At 42.7% G+C, this 19,784-nt stretch overlaps 1 protein-coding gene and 1 long non-coding RNA gene across 3 annotated transcripts in view; one reads left to right on the top strand and one right to left on the bottom strand.

Moving 5' to 3' along the window:
- IKZF2 (IKAROS family zinc finger 2) overlaps positions 1–3,843 on the bottom strand; it is a 124,162-nt gene extending 120,319 nt beyond the window's left edge. For both annotated transcript variants that reach the window (XM_075001178.1, XM_075001179.1), the window contains exons 1-3: positions 3,736–3,843; positions 1,126–1,174; positions 257–361 (exon numbers count right to left, since the gene is read on the bottom strand). In XM_075001178.1, the coding sequence (XP_074857279.1) occupies positions 257–361; positions 1,126–1,159 (139 nt within the window). In that variant the 5' untranslated portion in view covers positions 1,160–1,174; positions 3,736–3,843. The remainder of the gene's footprint in view (positions 1–256; positions 362–1,125; positions 1,175–3,735) is intronic.
- A 380-nt stretch (positions 3,844–4,223) lies between these two features.
- LOC142017230 (uncharacterized) overlaps positions 4,224–19,784 on the top strand; it is a 33,486-nt gene continuing 17,925 nt past the window's right edge. The window contains exon 1 of the long non-coding RNA XR_012646489.1: positions 4,224–4,333. This is a non-coding gene — a long non-coding RNA (uncharacterized LOC142017230). The remainder of the gene's footprint in view (positions 4,334–19,784) is intronic.

The raw sequence follows: 19,784 nt of genomic DNA, 5'->3' as shown, positions 1-19,784 counted from the left end.
CAAGGACTAGTGTTTCCTACCTGGTACAGGTAAGGACCAGCTTTCAAACGCCACCTTGGGATACTTCACACTAGTCATCAGGCTCATGTTTAGAGAAGGCACTAACATGAACAAAACCCAATCTTTCCTGTCTTTTTCTTCCTTTATTAGCAAAATCTACAGCAGTGGCTCCAGTCTACTGAACAAGATGATGACCCCACAGACTAAACTTCTCCAAATACCCTGCTACACAGAAAGGCACAAAAAGAAGGCTTACTGCTTGTCATGTGACTTGGTGAGGTATGCTGCCCATTGGGTGTGCTTGAAGTGAGGTCAATAGCCATGCTGGAGTGTTCCCTTTCAGGCGAAAGCTCATTGTCACCTGCTTTCACAAAATAGAACACTTAGGTTTCTGTTCCAGGGCTCCAGAAAATTATCCAGTTATACAGCATTTAGACTTACTATATCTCAGCCCATCCACCTTCCAATTTTAATAGATTCCTCCACAACTGACTCAAATTGACTTCCTAGGAACCACAAACATGTCTTTTTTTTAATTAAAAAGTTCCCACCAGTCCTCCCTGATTATAAAAAGTGCATGTGAAAATCTGAGTTGGGGTGTGTTGCATGACCAGAATTTAGAATTACTTGTTCATTTCTACACACCGTGGCGCTAACAGATTAGCTTCTGACATGGAAAGGAGTAGAGTAGCCTTCTGATGTAAGGACTTTCCACTCCACTTTTGAATTGTGGTTTTCAGGTAGTTGACCATTACACTATAATAGCTCAGCGTATAAAGTATATTTCCTTAATGGACAAGACGAGAGCAAGACATACAACTAAAAAGCCTCACAGTAAAAAATGATTTAGTTTTTGTCCTTTCTCTCATTCTTTAAAATAAATATTGCTCTCATGAAAAATTCATTCATTCTTAACAAATACTTAAGTGGATAATATAATGAGTTATGTTTTAAAAAAAACCCACTGAAGTTTAGTGTTAAATAGTTCTCTTAGGATATGAAGTTTAATAACGGCACAAATGAAAGTTCAGAGTTTCAGGTAGCTTTATGTAGAGATACTATGAAAAGGAAAGCAAAGGAGACTTCACAACTAAATCAACAAAGTTAAATAAAATTAGTACTTACATGTTATATATCCATCAGTAGCCTCTGCTTCCATAGTCAAAGTGCAGTGCTACAAGGCAAAAGAATACACCCTCAAAGATGCCTGCCAGTATCAGCCATTAAATGCGTAAACTGACTTAAACCCATTAATAGATCTTACTGCCGCTGCAACCAGCACCTAAGAAACATGCAAATGAGCACATACAGTGCACTTGTAGTCACAAAACTCTTTTGGCAAATGATCTAAAGCTGCTGCAGATGGGGCAGAAAAGGTAAATTTTCATCTTGATGAGCTGCGTTGAGACTGTAATTTGATTTAATTCCAGTTCCACCTGTATTTAAGGATTTTTTTTCTTTGGGATAGGCGGGGGAGAGGATTCCAATTGGACCATGCTCTATCAGTGCTCACAGCCACAGCAAGCTTGGAGGATGTTGGTCCTAAAAGATTGCCCTTTTCAAACTTGTCCTATGATAGCTCATCATGTTCTCACTAAAACAAAATCCTGCAGTGTTCATGGACCTTTCACAAAAGCTCTTTTGTCTTCAGTGGTCCACCTAACACCCTTGCTGACACACCCAGCCACCTGTGCTTGCACCTGTTCCTTGTAACCATGCTTTCTAGCCTACGATAGGCTGAATGTCATATGCCATATTTCTAGAACACTCATTTTTTGCTATATGCCAATCTCAAAGTTTATGAAAGCACTTTGCTGACACAGAACAAGCTATTACTTTCCAGAAACTCAAGTAACTGTATAGGATGACACCCCTAGCTTTCATCTGATTAAAAGGGAAGGGGGCAGGGGAAGGAATCAATAATCATAACTATACTCTTTTAAGTGGAAAAGTTAAGAAATTGACTCCATCAGAGGAGAATTTTATTTCCTCTCTCCCTGTACAGCCCCTTTCTTTTTACCTTTAGTTTCAAAACTCTCACTGCACCAAGCAGCTAAATTATTCACAATGAGCCATTTCTGTATTGATTGCCAAGTATATTTAGCCTTGGCTCCTGGAATTTCTCCATTACTTACTGGAAAACAGGCAGCTTCACTTCTTGTCTCCAAAACCACTTCCCTCTCCCCTGCCTTCCCCCCTCCTCCCCCCCCACCCCCCCCAAAAAAAAAAAACTTTTCTCTGTGCTCCTGTCTGGTGTAAAGCAGATCAAATTCCCAAGGCACACACTGCACAGAACACTTACATTTCAAACTCTAATTTTCGTACAATTGTAATAAGTTTTAGAGATCACTTTTTAAAAACCAGACAAGCAGCTTCCTCAACCCCTTTCAATATTATCTTATCTTTCTCTTTAAGGTAGACAGACAGACATGGGGAGGGGGGAAGGAGGCAGAGAACACTTCAGCAGCAACAGGGAAAGATCATCCTAGCCAAGAAAAGGAAAGAGAGGACGGGAAGGGTGGAGAGGGAAGGAATGAAATAGACATGAAAAAATGTTTTTTGATTCTTTGAAATAAAGACCAAAAAATACTTTGATCACCATGTCCAGGTTGTGATGGTAAATCCCAGCTGCTAATCCCTTCCTACCACCACCAGGAATGGAGTGAGTTCTGATCGTACTGAAGATATAGCGAGATGGGAAAAGTTTTTTTTTTTAAAGTAAAATCCTCCTCCCTTCGCCCTGTCCCGCCCCCGAAACTTACAAGTAGAACATTCAGAGCAAACTGGTCAGTGGGGAATCTGAATAGAAAAAAAATAAAGCGAGAAGAGGTTTCTCCCTCCCTTGGGATGGTCTTGTTGAGAAACTCACTCAGGAATGGCACATACTTTCAGGAAAGATGAAGAACAAAAAGAGAAGGAGGGAGGGAGAGAGGTCGGCTAGTGCCACAGCAATGCGATTAACCAGCAGAGAGAAAAACTTGATCCACCGGTTCCTTAAGAATCGACAAAAAAAAAAAACTACAAGAAAGGAAGACGGGGGGAACCGGTGGGGGGGGGGGGGGGGCAGAGAGGTTAAAAAAAAACCAACCCACCCACACAGAGCAATAAACTTAGGCCAACTTCCCAGGATTGCTTTTGGCCCTGGGCAGAATGAAGAGATCTTAATTTCATCCCTGTCTCTCCCCGCCCAGAGCAGAACCTGTCAAAGTAATTTAAGCCCTGCTTTATTCCATAGCATGAGTGTCACACCGGTAATCACACGAAAAACAATCCTAAAGCAAGGCATCTAGAGAGCACCTTCTCCCAGGTAGCTTCAGCCAGGAGAGGAAGCAGTTGCCAACTGCCAGGCCAACCCTTGTGGTCAATTGCCACAGTTGAGAACTGATTAACCCAGAAAAAAAAAAACTGTTTGTTTGTTTGCTTTAAATAATAAATTAATAAGGCGCCTCCAGAAGGCATGGCCCTGAGAGCCCGTCCCTGGTCTTACCCCACATCAAATAACAGTGTGAAAATCCACCCCCCCCCCTCCAAACACACACAGATGCTGTCTGATTAGCATAGCTCTAATTGCTGGCCAGCAACAAGTCCTCGGGGCCCACCCCAGCGCGAGAGATGCTGCAGACTTTGCAAAAGAGACACACACACCGGGATGGACAGGAGCCACCGGAACCCCAATAAACCGGAGCTCTTCCCCCTCCCCCATGGAAAAACCCACCCTGCCAAGCGCAGCTTTACCTCAGCAGTGCATGCGGTGCCGCACTTCCATCGCCCTGTGGCTGCGTGTGCGTGTGCGTGTGCGTGTGTGTGGTGTCTCCTTCCCCCGCCTAGCGCTGGGGTGCTTGGGCGCTGCGGAGGCTGGGGGCCGGTGCACGCAGCGGCTCGGGAGCTGCTAAGGGTAATCCGGCGGTTACTTCCTCCATCTTCAGAGAGCAGGGTGAGCCTGGGACAGCTGGTCAAACCCCGAGAAACCGATCCGGCGGAGCCATCCCCGCTCCGGCACACACACCCTCACAACACACACCGCTCACCCAGACACCCTGAGCCGGGGGGGGAGGGAGCGAGCGAGCGAGCGAGCGAGGCAGGCGCTGGGAGCCGCTCAGCACGCTCGGCAATCGATTAGAGCGCGGACAAGTGCCGCCGCCGCCGGCGCCGCGCCGGCTCCGGAGCACACGCGCGCGGCGGGGTCTCACCCCCCCCCCCCCCGCCTCCCCTGGAGACCCCCGTTGCGCCCGAGCCCGGGGGGCGGGAGCTCGAGCACGGCCCCCGGGGCTGCAGCGCCGCTGCCGGAATGGACTCCGCGTCGCCGCGCTGCTGCGACTCCTCGTCCAGCCGGGTCTGTCTGTGAACTTTCTGCCTGTGGTGCCGGGGGGGGGCAGCGCAGGCCGGGCAGCAGAGGGGGAGGGGGAGAGGGTTGCTCCCCTCCCTGAAGGGCCAGGCTATGGAATAGCGGCCCAGGGGGTTTAGGAACGCCACTTCCAGGGAAGGGAAGGTGAATTAGGCGCCTCGAGCCCCAGGGAAAACCCCAACCCGTGTGGGTTCCCTTCCTGTCCCTCTTCAGGGCGGTAGGGGGTCAGTTTCTCTGGGGAAGTGGTACTGTTCGACCCCGGAGTGTGTGTTACTGCCCACAGGGGGCCTCAAACCTGGGACCTCTGGGCAGGAGCCTCCACAACGGGGCCGGCCAGCTGGTTAGAGATGAAAAGCCACGGCTAGAACGCAAAGAGTCACCTCATATGTTTATTTTTACCTGTCTAGACATAGATCAATAATATTATATATAATATCTATCTCAAGATTATATCTAGATAGATAAAGATAAACATATGATGTGTGGCTCTTTGCGTTCTGTCCGTGGCTTTTCATCTCTTAACAAGCGGACCACCCCTGCTGTAGAGGCTCCTGCACTGAGCTCTAGAGACATAATATCTATGAGAGAAAAATAAGTATATGCTATGTGGCTCGGTGCCCCCCCAACCCTGCCAGAGCCAGGCATCCCCATCTCCCTGCTATAATCCAATCCCCTGCCCCTCCTCCAGAGCCAGGCATCCCCAGTCCTCTGGTCTAACCCAATCCCCCTCCCTCTGGAACTAGGTACCCCACTCCCTCAGAGCCAGATACCCCCAAGCCCCTGCTCAAACTCGATGCCAGCCACTTGCCACCACTGCTGCCACATGCTCCTCGCACCAAGCGCTGGAGCGCATGCGCAGAATGACGTACAGCGCTCCGGGCATGCAGCTCCAAGCAGGAGCCGCATTTAATTGCTCAAAGAGCCACATGCAACTCAAGAGCTGCAGGTGGGCCAGCCCTGGTCTACAGTTTGAGCTAGAAGCAAACTGCCTCTCAGCTAAAGCTGGAGAGGAGACTCCGTCTCTCTCTCTGTGTAAGTGGTCTGGGTGTTACTACATGGAGCAGTTAAACACACCAGTAGGTGAATGAGTTATACATGCACCACTTACTCAGGTGTGAAGCTAAAATAACGTGTGACAATTGATGCATGTGAGACATGCTGTTAGAGCTCTGTGCCTAGATGTTTGTCAGAAAAATGAAGGCAAATCCAAACTGAACCACCTCTGGTGCCCATAATCATATACAATATCAACACGCTGTCCTATATTTGATTGATTTTTTTTTTTTGGTAACTATTTGGTAGATTAGCTTTGTCCCCGTTATAATCTAAATGAGAATGCAGGTGGAGGAAAAAACCAAAAGGAAACAATGAAGAGGAGAGAAATTTTCCAAATCCATTATGATAATTTAATTGGATAATCACTGTAAGCATAAGATCAAATATTTTATCTCTAGCTACACCTGGAGTGAAGATGAATAACTTGAGGGTTTTAATCTTCTCCTCCCGCGACCACATTTTCAGGTCCTATATGTCGGAGTCAGTTTGTCTGGGGAATTGGAACTGGTCTTCCCAGGATCATGCATGATTCGCTCAGATGTGAAGCTAAAACAACAGGAAAATTTGAAGTCATTCACCATGGACTGTGCAGGCCTTGATATGGGGGCTGAGCTTTGTTCCCTCTAATTTTTTCCATCAATGGGTGGAATAAATTTTGTGATGTGCACCAAGGCCCATGCAGATGTGCACCACCCATAGAAACACATGCTGCCCGTGGTGTGCGCTCTGCTAATCAGCTGGGCGGCACCTGAATCTCTCCCAAGTACTCAGCTTACAGGGAATGCTGGGCCTGATCCGAAGCCCACTGAAGATAATAGGAGACTTTCCCCTGGCTTTATTAGGTTTGGGGTAAGATCCAACATAATCTTGTCCTTTTGGGCTTTGATCAATATTGAGTCCATCCATTTGATGGTGAACTTCGAACATTGTTAGGTGTCAGGGTTATGCTGCCCCGAGATGAAAGGAAGAAGGGTTCTTTCAAAGATGGGGTTTACTTTCAAAAGAGCTGCATCTACACTGCTTTTATTCTTTCAAAAGAAACTCTTTTGAAAGAATATGCATATAAGGTGTCAGATATGTAAATCTGCACCTCATCTGCATTTTCGATTTCCCTCATTTGCATACCTCTTTCAAAAGAGAAATGCAAGTGTAGACGCGGCCTCTGGCTGTTTCTACACAGGCCACTTCCTTCGAAAGTGGCATGCTAATACACGGAGCAAAAGATGCTAATGAGGCATGGATGCAAATTCCCCGCACCTCATTAGCATAACATCTCGTGATTTGGCGTCCAGAAGACCGTTCTTCCAGACTCCAAAACACCATGTAGAAGCGTGGCCCTGGGGGGGCTTCTGAAAGGGGCCATGCTGCTCAGTGCTCTGAGATTGGGGCAGGAGGGCGTGGAGCACTTAACCTGGCACAGGGCCAGCAGCCACAGCCAACTGGACTCTGGTTGGCACAGAAGGGGCAGAGTTGGGGGACTAGCCACCCCAAGCCAGGGGTTCACCCACCCCCACCCATAGTCCCCGTGTGCCCTGTCCTTGGCGTCTCATTCAGTCTTAGTGTCCCCCCCCACTTTCCGTCTCCTTGTCCACCTCCCTTACTTCTTGCATCTCACGAAAGTACGGGGTTGACTGTGATTCCTGAGAAGCTGATTTTATGCATCCATACTAGATGTGCCAAATCAAACCCGGGAAAATTGACCCTGAGCAAGTCAAACTTCTGGGGTAGTGTCGATGTAGCCTAAGACATGCTGCCTTACTATTGGATTGAATCCACAGTCATCTAGTCATACAAGGGCTACTTTGAAGACAAACTCTTCTAGTCCTAATATATTTCAATGAGAACACGCAAAGATTATTATTTACCTAATTCCACACAGGAGTACCAAAAACTACATAAACACTCATGCATTTATTATGCACTCCTCTCTTCCTTACTACACTAAGGCAATGTTTTATATTTATATGTGTCAGCATCAGTAAAGAGACCAATAAAGAAAATAATGATCCTCCTACCATATCTGCAAGCTATATCATGTTAATTCTTGGAGAGGCACAACGTATGGTACTCATTGTATTCACTGATATAAAATCCAATAGATTGATTCCTAATAAAACAGTTCCTATGTTCCAGGCCTACATATTTAATTTATGGTGAAGCGCAATGCTCATAATAGCGCAAAGAACTCAGGAGTCGCAGACCTATGTTTGTTACTGTTGCTGCATAGTCATACACAGTATGTAGACTGTAGGAGAAGGTAGATTATGGAATCTGAATCCTTGACTGTGAATAGTTCCTGAGTTTACCACTCTACAGCCAGTTAGGCTTTCAAGAGCAATAGATGCTTTTGTGGTGCACTTTTTGAAATACTAGCATATCCTGTGGCTTCTGTATTTTTCTTCTCTTCTCTTCACAGTTAAGGAGTTATTCACTGAGATGCAATATTTGATTCTTAAAAGTACACTGGCTTCTGCACCTGAATTCAACATCCTCCGTGTGAGACACAGAAAATGCGTTATTTTGTTTACCCAATCAAGTGGACAAGTACATAAATATACATGTGAACACTCAGATACCTTTTGTCTTGTACCACAGTGTACCAATCTAATTTGTTTATTGAAGGTGGTTCATATGATGTTGTATTTCATGTTCCACTATCAATAATGAAAATCTACATTTTTATTAAAAAACAAGCAATCCTGTAGCAACTTAAAAACAAGAAATTCTATTTATTATATAATGAGCTTCAGTACCTAATAAATACAACCATTAGTCTTTAAGGTGCTACAGGACTGCTTGGGGTATTTTTGTGAAGCTACACGACTACATTTTTATGTTCTACTATCAATATATAAATGTGCTTTCACACAGCATCTTTCAAGAACAATGATCCCAAAATGTTTTGCCAATTTAAACTACTGTACTAGTTATAGATGCAACACTTTGGGGTATGGAACATCCTTTTGTTTGTACAGCAGTTAGCACAGCCTGCCTCTGGTTCATGACTGGAACTTTCAGGCATTACTTTAACACAAATAATGAATACTAATAATAAAGCTCACTTTACTCTTGAAATGTCACTTTCATTAGGATGAAACATAGCTGTGTTTTACTATGCCCAACAGGGCAGCTTAAGAGATCTGATATGAAAGAATAACAACTCCATTTAGTATTCCAGGAGGCAATTTTTTTAGGCAGACAATTATTACCCAACTTGGAATTTGGCCAGATCATACATGTCAATATATTTACTCTTGCAGGAAGGTGCAATGGAAATGTTTAATGGAAAATGAACAGAAACACAACTTTATCTCATCTGAAAGTTGTGTTTGAGGTGAAGTCTTCTATTCACAGGACAACCTCTTGGTGAACCAAAGAGGTCAGGAGTTCAGATCTGGTTCAGATAAGCATCCAAAGCCAGAAAGCCTTTCTGAACTTCTCAAGTCGACCAAATTGGGCTCTTAAGACAATGAGAATTAACTTCCCTCAAAAGAAATCTGTCCCTTACTCTTCTAGCTGCAGCCAGAAACACTGGAAGAATGGTGACATCTCTGGCATTTCAGCACTTTTGGTCTTGGGCCCTCCTGGAAACCAGAACAGACAAGACCAACTGCTGTAGCAGCATTTCTGACCTGCAAAAAGAATTACTATTTGAGTTCTTCTTCAAAAGTGGGTAAAGGTTTCGGAGGCCAGGTTAAAGTTCTCGTTGACTCCAACCCAAAAGACCCATTACAACCCTGAATAACTATATTCAAGTGACTAATATTATTTGGACAGTCCCACTTTTTCATACAATAAGCTGGTGTTCCCAGAGCATCTTCAAGATACCTGAAAATGTCCTTATTTTTCATTTCATTGCTCAAAGCATTGGTTTTATGCCTATCAAACATTTGGTCAAGACGTTTGCTCTAGAGAATAACATTTACTTTGTTCACCAGAAGCAAATGGTCTAATGGAATGAGTAGTCAGTGTGATGAATAGGGTTTTTCAGTGAAAAGTCGAATGAGGGTGTGAATACTATCAAAACCAGTCTGTTGTTCAAAGGGAAGGCTAATGACATTTGCTCAGTGTTCTAAGACAAACTCATTCAGAACAACAGTAACTGAAAAAAAACCTCTCTGTTCTGAGAAACAGGAATATGTCACGGTTGAGTCAAAAGCTGGCAACCATGACATCACTGTATGTTACAGATGAAGGATGATCTAGTAGTTAGAATGTGACTTTGGGTCTTGTGAGATTTAGATTCAGTTCACTGCTCTGCCAGAGACTTGGAAAAGTTACCTTAGCTGTGTCTACACTACCTCCCTGAAACTTAGAAGTGCCGCCTTGCATCTAGCTGCAGCCTCCCCCACCAGTACTTTGAGGTGCCCGGAGTACTTCAAAGTCCCTTTACTCCTGAAAGTACTTCGAAGTACCGGCAGGTGAGCCGTGGCTAGACATGAGCTGGCACTTCGAAGTTTAGCACTTCAAAGTTGCCGTGGGGGGCAATTTGCTTAATGGAGTGCTACATATGCAGCACAGCACTTCATTAAGAAACTCCCAACTTCCTACTTACCATCCTCCCTTCAAAGTAGGGCGGTAGTGTAGACAAGCCCTTTGTGTCCCAGTTCCTCAGTTATAAAAAGGGCATGACACCATTTCACTACTGCAGTGGAAAGATGCGAGGATAATTAAACATATAGAAGAATGTGAAGGGCTCAGATGCTACAGTAAATGCAGCCCACATGTACCTAGATAGCCTTTTTTTTTTTTTTTTTTTTTAAAGAAAAAGTATTCTTTTGTATGAGTATTTCATGCCAGTAAGAATGTGTCACTGCAAAAGTGTTCTGGCACTTGACAGTGAAAACATGGTCACCTTAAATTAAGTGCACCAATAACACATTTTTAAGTGAAGCCATGTTAATGCTAATTAACCACAGGCAACAATTCAGATAATAAAAATTAAACATTTAGTAGTCTTTTAACACTACTGTAGATAATAGATTATACTATATTTGACCACAGCCTTTTAAAGTTGCCTGTTAATTTTTATTGTGAAGCATTCAGCAGGCTCTCTGTAACCATGCAGTTGATGGAATGGTTCATAGCTTTTTGTTATGACTTTGAATCGTACAGTGAGAAGGATTTATTTTATTTTTCAGAGCAGTTTTTTCAATTAGTATTTCAGGAAAGGCATAAAATTTGCCTGCATTCAGATCTTATCCACGGACAATTTTCTGGTAAAAGACCATTTCAGATCTTCTTGTGACCATTATTTTTTTTTAGAAGCAGAAATTCCCTTCTTTTAGTTTTCTTTTGAGGACAGATCAGAGAAGAACATAAGTCCCTCTCTATTACCATAAAGAATATTTTCTTCCTGACTTCTACCAACATCCTATCGTGGTCTTAGATGTCTTGAATTGCAAATATTTTTCATGTGGTGATTTTCCTAACCAAGATCTTCTACATCTTTACCAGACTCGCAGGATCATTTATTATGTTTCGTTTCAACACATCAGAAATCATTTTTTCCATCAAAGGTCCTGATCTTGCAACATGAAGGTCAACAGGAATATTACCAATGACTTCAGCAGCAGGACTAATTGTCTCTTAAGGACAAAAGATTCCTCTTGACTTTAAAAGTTAATGAATTAGGATCTAAATGAGAAAATACTTATGCCTTTGCAAATGACCCTCACTGTGCCTGGACAGTCATTTATGTGGTCTTTGATAGTCCTCGTTCGGTTGTCTGTCTCTTTTTATGGCTGGCAGAACCACAGTAGCAAACACAGGTCTCTAAGTATCATCCTTAGCCATCATACTGAATTACCACTCCTGACCTGCAGGGACTACAGCTCCACAGTAGCCGCAGCCCAAGTTGTTGATTGTCTGGACAAGTTGCATTCCCACTGGATAACTGGACTCTGAACAGGAAATGGAAGTTTTCTGAGCAACAGACCATTGCCTGCTGTTTGCTGCCATGTCTGACTGTGCTTTGCTCCCTCACCGACCTATCCTATCAACTCAGCTCCTTGGATTCACTGAACTGCCCCTAATAGTAATTGACTTCCTGGCTACCTAGCCACTCATGCACTACTGGATCACAGCCCTGGGCTGTCCTTAACCTGCTTCAGCCACTGGGCACTCCAAAGACGACTACTCTTTGCTGAAGGCCCCATCTACACAGCAAAGTTATTTCGGTATAATGGCCATTATTTCAAAATAACCATGCAAGCAACTACAGTACGCGCATGGATGCATTATTTTGAATTTCATAAAGCTCATTGCAGGAGGAATCGTGCCTATTTTGAAATCTGTCTAAATAGGCGCTGTTAAGACATGAAATAACAGTATATCAAAATAAGCCATAATGGTGTCCAACGGCACTCCTTCAAAATAGGCACTGTGTGTCCAGATATGCTATTTCGAAATAGCTGGGTGCTATTTCAAAATACATCCTTGTATCTAGCAGTGTTATTTTGAAATAAGCTATTTTGGAACAGTTATTCCGGAATGGATTATTTTGAAATAAGGCTGCTGTGTAGGCGAAGACAAAGAGTATTCACTTTGCACAAGAGTTTCCCATATGGATAAGCCAAAAAGAGTTTATTAGGGCTAAAACCTGTATAGAAACCTTCTTACAAGTTGCATGTCTGAACAGAAATGACTTTTTTTGTGTATTTTAACTTTTCTGTAGCATTCTTTGCCAGGGATATGATTGGATATTGAATTAGTTAGGATGGTTTAAAAAATAAATAATACGTTTTTCTCTGAAATGCAATTAAACATTTCCAGAAGAGTCATCCAATGTTTTCACAGGTATATTGAGCTGATCTGGTTTTAAACTGATGGCCAACTTATGCTGAAATGACAAGGCAACAACTAAATCACATTCTTCCTGTGCAGTGATCATATGTGGTATCCTATGAAATTTTGCACAAGATATTTTCAGTTCATAATCCTCAAGGTTCTTGTGGCATGCTGATTTCTTTTACAGAGTGAGACACCTGAGATTGAGATTTTCCAAAGTATGCATCATTGGCTTAACTTTGTTTCCATGAAAGTCATGAGATTTACTGAGATTACGCCAGCTGGTGTAATCAATTCCGGCTGGTCAATTTATAGTGCATTGTACCGATACTTACCTTGATAGAGCACGTTGAGGTCCGTTGCAGCAGTTTGGTGATCAGGGCGGTAGGGTTCAAAACATCACCCTGATTCTATGCCTTGTTCCTCATTTTATGTTAAAATGGACACAGCCATCTTCTGTGAGTTAGGACTTGGCATCTAGTTGACCATTCCCACTGGCAGGAAGCTCCCACACATAAAATAACAAGCCTATACCGTTTGTAAGACTGCCTAATAATACAGGTTGAGCCTTTCTAGTCTGGCACTCTTGTCCAGCAACATTTGTAGTCCCACGTGATTTTAGTCAGCTGGACAACAACTTATCATGGGTGTGGCCAAGTTTCCCATGGTCCCATAAAGTTTGTCTCCAGACAGCAGTCCTGGCTGTCAGTGTTCTGTGCCTTTTCTATAGCTATAAATTACCCCTAACTGTCTTCTACGAGCCCAGTAAGCAGTGGAAGTGTTGGTAATATGCTAGACAATATTGACTTCTGGTGGTCCAGCAGACTGTATCATCTGGCACTGGTCTGGTCCAAAAGGTGCAGGATGAGAGAGGTTCAACTTGTATTAATCTTTACCACCGCAGTGGTAAAGTCACGTCGAAGTATGCGGTTAGACTCCACAGTGAAGTAAATGAAAAGTGATACTATGATAATAACTATTCTCTTATCTGATTGCAGGCCTCTTGTAACAAGCAGGCTATCTTAAACAGACAAACAAGCAAATAAAAAACTTCAGAACTATCGTCTGAATTATGGCATCCTAGTTCCTCATTGAAAGCACTTCAGGGCAAGCTGAATTAAGTTTGATATCCTTTAAGAGTAAGTTTCTTAACACTAGATAAATGGTGCTCCACTAGCCTTGTGGTAGAGCAAAGATGCCACCCAGTGGTCATCTGCAGTGCTCTAAGCAATGTTAACTAATAATTCATGCTTTAAACTTCACCTTGGAAATTAGAAATGGGAGAGGCCTATTGCTCCTCTTGTCCCCTTCTTTACAATGCATAGGTCCCGTCATCCTATTGGATCCCATCTGACGGGGATTAGAATTGCACAAGGCACAGTCATGCAGATGACTGGTCCTTGGGTTCATTCCTTACACTGTATTCTTGACAGCCTTTGCCCTACCCCCATTTTAGATGACAAATTAAGGGGCTTCTGTTGCTTCCCTTGGGAGATGATTCCAGTCTAACTGACCTCACCATTTCTCTGATGCTCAGCACAAAAGCTTTCATTTGTTCAATTTGATCCCATTACTATAGGTGGAGTCCACTACAGTTTCACCCATCCAAAGCCTCTCTGCCTTCGGTAGCAATTAGCCAAGTTGAAAACGTTTCCTGATATCACTTCCCTCACAGGCAATTTCTCTGGACCAATCATGATTCTGGTTACTCTTCTGTGAATTCCCTCTGGACAGCTTACTGTCAACGTTCCACGGGGTCCTTGCTGTACAACGGGTGCCCTCTCACCAATCCAGTGCAGAGAACTATTCTCTCCTAGTTCTATGATGCTACAGTCTTTATAACCCAAAATTACATTGGCATTTATGCATCTATTCTTGCAATTCCATTGCAAGCATGTATCTGATTTGCTATGGCATGTTCAAAATTGAAGCATCTTTTTCAGCATTGTTTCTTTCTAAGTAGCTCCCTCCCAGTGAAGGTCTGTGCTTCAGATTCTATTTATTCCCTCATGCATAACTTCCATTTTCCCCTCAGACCAAATCACATTTTCTTATTTCCTGCACAGGTCATGTATCATCCAAGTCTAGGCCTTTTTGTCATTTCTTGGTCCTGGTACATTTCAGAGACCTCAGAGACGTTCAAACAACATAATTCAAAGTCTTTGAAACATTTTCCAACATTGTTATGTGTTACTGATTTCATATTTTGCTTTCTAGTCTATCTGGAACATGTCACATTGCTGAAGAGTAGCGTATTATATTTCATGCAATTGGTACACCTTTTTATGTTTGTGTGATCGATTCGCACTTTGGGTATATTAAACCAGCATGATAGTACGTTATTCAAAATTTAAAGCAGGGCATCTTTAAAATGCTGCCCTATTTCTTGTCAAAGTTGCCAAGCAATGTAGAGCATCTTAAATTGTTATATGGAGTTGGAAAAAAATGTTACCAATAGGCATTAACAGCCTGTCCTCTTTCATTCCTACCTACAGCAGCACTAATTTGACTCATATGCTACTTGATCACAGCCCGGAAAAAATAAATAAAGTTTAAGTAATTGTGCTCTCGCTTTTTGTCAGTCTCATGTTCAGATCTGCCCAGAAAGTTCTTGCAAGGAGAAGTGGTCTGTATTTGTTCTGTTTTATTATATTTAACTACACATTTATTCAGATCTATAGTTCCTATTTTAACTGATACTGGGTTGTTGTATTTTTTTTTTTAATATTTGCAAATGGCTTTCCATTTTAATTTGCGGAGCTAATCAAAATGCAGTCACACTTTATATTAAGGGAACATTTCTAATTAGTTTATAAAGGGCTAATAAATTATTAGTTTAGTAGATAATTTTAATATCTGGTTAATGAATCATTATAGAATCCAACAGGTCAATAGGTTGTTTATAACCACGACTTATAATTCTCTTCTAATGTGCTTCTAATCAGCTATAATATGTAATGTACATTACTTTAATATACTTACAATAGCTGCAAATCATCTATTAACCCATATAAGCAATTTATTAAGTACACCCATCCCATAGTATTACAAAATGTGACCCAAAACACAAAACATTAAGATCTGGAAAAGTTACATCATGAAGCCTGCAGCCAAGAGGTTCAGGGGTTATAGCTGTTTTAAACTGCTTCTCTGCCCTCCAAGGCTTGGGCTGCTATGGAGCCTGGAGTAGCTCCTGTGGCATTGCTCTATTGAAAGCCAAACCCAACTCTGACTCACCGTTGAGCAAAAGCTTCCCTTCCGTAGATCCACAAATCGACCTGACTTAGGTCAGCAAGCACTCAGAATACAGGTACTAGGACCCTTCTGGGAGTTCGGGTCACAGCCCAACTCCTGCTGTGATTTCAATCCGAGCCCTGTCATTCTGCAGTGTGGACGCAGGTCAGACTGACTTAGAAGGTCTGCAGAGTGTAGTGTGGACGTGATAGCACAGTTGCAAGACCGTTGTAAGTCTAGGTTTAAGACCATAAGAACAGCCATACTGGGTCAGACCAAAGGTCCATCCAGCCCAGTATCCTGTCTGCCGACAGTGGCCAGTGCCAGGTGCCCCAGAGGAGGTGAACCGAAGACAATGATCAAGCGATTTGTCTCCTGCCATCTGTCTCCAGCCTTTGACTAAAGGCTAGGGACACCATACTTTACCCTTGGCTAATAGCCATTTATGGATCTAACCTCCAAAAATGTATCAAGCTCTTTTTTAAACTCTGTTAGAGTACTGGCCTTCACAGCCTCCTCTGGCAAGGAGTTCCACAGGTTGACTGTGCGCTGTGTGAAGAAAAATATTCTTTTATTAGTTTTGAACCTACTACCCATTAATTTCATTTGGTGTCCTTTAGTTCTTATATTATGGGAACAAGTAAATAACTTTTCAATATTCACTTTCTCCACACCATTCATGATTTTATATACCTGTATCATATCACCCCTCAATCTCCTCTTTTCTAGACTGAGAAGTCCCAGTCTCTCTAGCCTCTCCTCGTACGGGACCCTTTCCAAACCCTTAATCATTTTAGTTGCCCTTTTCTGAACTTTTTCTAATGCCAGTATATCTTTTTTGAGGTGAGGAGACCACATTTGCATGCAGCACTCAAGATGTGGGCATACCATAGTTTTATATAGGGGAAGTATAATATTCTTCGTCTTATTCTCTATCCCTTTTTTAATAATTCCTAACATCCTATTTGCTTCACTGACTGCCGCTGCACACTGTGTGGATGTTTTCAGAGAACTATCCACTATAATTCCAAGATCCCTTTCCTGATCTGTTATATCTAAATTTGCCCCCATCACATTGTATGTATAATTGGGGTTCTTTTTCCCAATGTGCATTACCTTACACTTACCCACGTTAAATTTCATTTGCCATTTTGCTGCCCAGTCACTCAGTTTGCTGAGATCTTTTTGAAGTTCTTCACAATCTACTTTGGTTTTGACTATCCTGAACAGCTTGGTATCATCTGCAAACTTTGCTACCTCACTGCTTACCCCTTTCTCTAGATCATTGATGAACAAGTTGAACAGGATTGGTCCCAGGACTGACCTTTGGGGAACACTACTAGTTACCCCCCTCCATTGTGAAAATTTACCATTTATTCCAACCCTTTGTTTCCTTCTTTTAACCAGTTTCCAATCCATGAAAGGATCTTTCCTCCTATCCCATGACCACCTAATTTACATAAGAGCCTTTGGTGAGGGACCTTGTCAAAGGCTTTCTGGAAATCTAAGTATATCATGTCAACTGGATCCCCCCTGTCTGCATGTTTGTTAACCCCTTCAAAGAACTCTAATAGATTAGTAAGACACGACTTCCCTCTACAGAAACCATGCTGACTTTTGCCCAACAAATCGTGTTCTTCTATGTGTCTAACAATTTTATTCTTTACTATTGTTTCTACTAATTTGCCCGGTACTGACGTTAGACTTACTGGTCTGTAATTGCCAGGGTCTCCTCTAGAGCCCTTTTTAAATATTGGCGTTATATTAGCTGTGTTCCAGTCATTGGGTACCGAAGCTGATTTAAAGGATAGGTTACAAACCACCATTAATAGCTCTGCAATTTCACATTTGAGTTCTTTCAGAACCCTTGGGTGAATGCCATCTGGTCCTGGAGACTTGTTACTGTTTAGCTTATCAATTAGTTCCAAAACCTCTTGTACTGACACTTCAATCTGGGACAGTTCTTCAGATTTGTCACCTGCAAAGGACGGCTCACATTTGGGAACCTCTGTAATATCCTCAGCCGTGAAGACTGAAGCAAAGAAATCATTTAGTTTCTCTGCAGTGGCATTATCTTCTTTGATTGCTCCTTTTATATCTCTATTGTCCAGGGGTCCCACTGCCTTTTTAGCGGGCTTCCTGCTTCTAATGTACTTAAAAAACATTTTACTATTGCTTTTTGAATTTATGGCTAACTGTTCCTCAAAATCTTTTTTGTCTTTTCTTATTACATTTTTACACTTAATTTGGCAGTGTTTATGTTCCTTTCTATTTTCCTCACTAGGATTTGACTTCCACTTTTTAAAGGATGCCTTTTTATCTCTCACTGCCTCTTTTACATGGTTGTTAAGCCACCGTGGCTCTTTTTTTAGGTCTCTTACTGTGTTTTTTAATTTGGGGTATACATTTAAGTTGGGCCTCTAATATGGTGTCCTTGAAAAGTTTCCATGCAGCCTGAAGAGATTTTACTTTAGTTACTCTACCTTTTAATTTCTGCTTAACTAACCTCCTCATTTGTGTATAATTCCTCTTTTTGAAATTAAATGCCAGAGTGTTGGACTGCTGCGGTGTTCTTCCCAACACAGGAGTATTAAACGTTATTATATTATGGTCACCATTTCCAAGTGGTCCTGTAATAGTTACTTCTTGGACCAGATCCTGCGTTCCAGTCAGTACTAGATCGAGAATTGCCTCTCCCCTTGTGGGTTCCTGTACCAGCTGCTCCAAGAAGCAGTCATTTAAGGCATCGAGAAATTTCATCTCTGAATCCTGTCCTGAGGTGATATGTACCCAGTCAATATGGGGATAATTGAAATCCCCTATTATTACTGAATTTTTTATTTTGATAGCCTCTCTAATCTCCCTTAACATCTCAGCATCCCTATCACTGTCCTGGTTAGGTGGTCGATAATATATTCCTAGTGCCATAGTCCTATTAGAGGAAGGAGTTGCTATCCATAATGATTCTATGGAGCAATTTGATTCATTTAGGAGTTTTACTTCATTTGAGTCTATATTATCTTTCACACATAGTACCACTCCACCACCCGTACGACCCGTTCTGTCTTTCCGATATATTTTATGTCCCGGTATGATTGTGTCCCACTGATCGTCCTCATTCCACCAGGTTTCTGTGATGCCTATTATGTCAATCTCCTCCTTTGATATGAGGTACTCTAGTTCACCCATCTTATTAGACAGACTTCTAGCATTTGTGTAAAAGCACTTTAAAAAACTACCACTATCTATATGTCTGCCCTTCACTGATGCGTTGGATTTTTTTTTAAATGTGACTGTTTCTCATCTGATCTGGCCCATACTTTACCATCTCCCATCTTCTCTTTCTGAGTTCTAGGGAATCTCTATCAATGGAGTCTCGTCTAAGAGAAGTCTCCGTCTGATCCACATGCTCAGCTGCACCAATCAGCTTTCCCCCATCTCTTAGTTTAAAAATGCAAAGGTTTACAATGCAAGGGGGACTCTCATGCGGGCTTTGAAACACCAATAAGCCAAGGTCATTCACACCTGGGCTGAGTGTGCAGTGTGGCCATACCTGAGACATCCCCTGGAAACCATCCTATTTGACAGCATTGCCTGGAATCTACTCAGCTCTGTGTGCAGTCATGAACTTTGCCCTCCTTAGCCAAGGCCCACATCCCTTATACTAGGGCTTGGGAAGGAGACCAGAAAAGACAACTTTATTGTCTTCTGTATTGTCTGGGTGCGGGGAATCCTCCCAAGGTCAGACCTGAGGCTTTTTTGGCTTGTGTAGACTCCTTAGGCTCTTTCACCCAGAGCAAAGTAGCCAAGGTTGGCACACGAATTTCACCCAGATTTTCAGATGATGTAAATAAGGAGAGTTCTACTGACCTAAATGGATCTATCCTGAACATTTTTTTTTAAAATTTGGTTTCTGCCACTCATTAGATGGTTTTCCCCCACCCCCGCCGAGAAGCACAGACCAAGAGCAGCTTGAGATAGGCTACTCTCAGGCCATGCCTCTTCAGAGGGGAGGGGCAGGACTGTCCACATGCTTTCCAGAAACCACACAGTGCTGATGGTGGGGGAAGCAACACCTGGGGGTTGAATATGGCCCCCCACATGTTGCTTATGGTCATGGGGGCAGGGCCTTCTCTCCCAGGTAACCAGGCTTAGCCCCTCAAGGCGCAGTGCAGGGTTGAGACACCCAGCAACAAGGAACCGTTGATTTTGATGGAGCTATGATAATTTATGCCCCCTGCAGATCTGTAGCAACACTTCTTACTGCACCAAACTGAATTTTCCAGGGTTGCCAGTTTTTCAAATTTTTGTTTTGTTTTGTTTTGTCTTTAAACCCATTTACTCTGGGTGGAGCAAAGGT

The sequence above is a fragment of the Carettochelys insculpta genome, chromosome 8 (genome assembly GCF_033958435.1).
Source record: "Carettochelys insculpta isolate YL-2023 chromosome 8, ASM3395843v1, whole genome shotgun sequence".
Classification (NCBI taxonomy): Eukaryota; Metazoa; Chordata; order Testudines; family Carettochelyidae; genus Carettochelys; species Carettochelys insculpta.
This window is presented reverse-complemented; position numbering and strand designations above follow the sequence as displayed.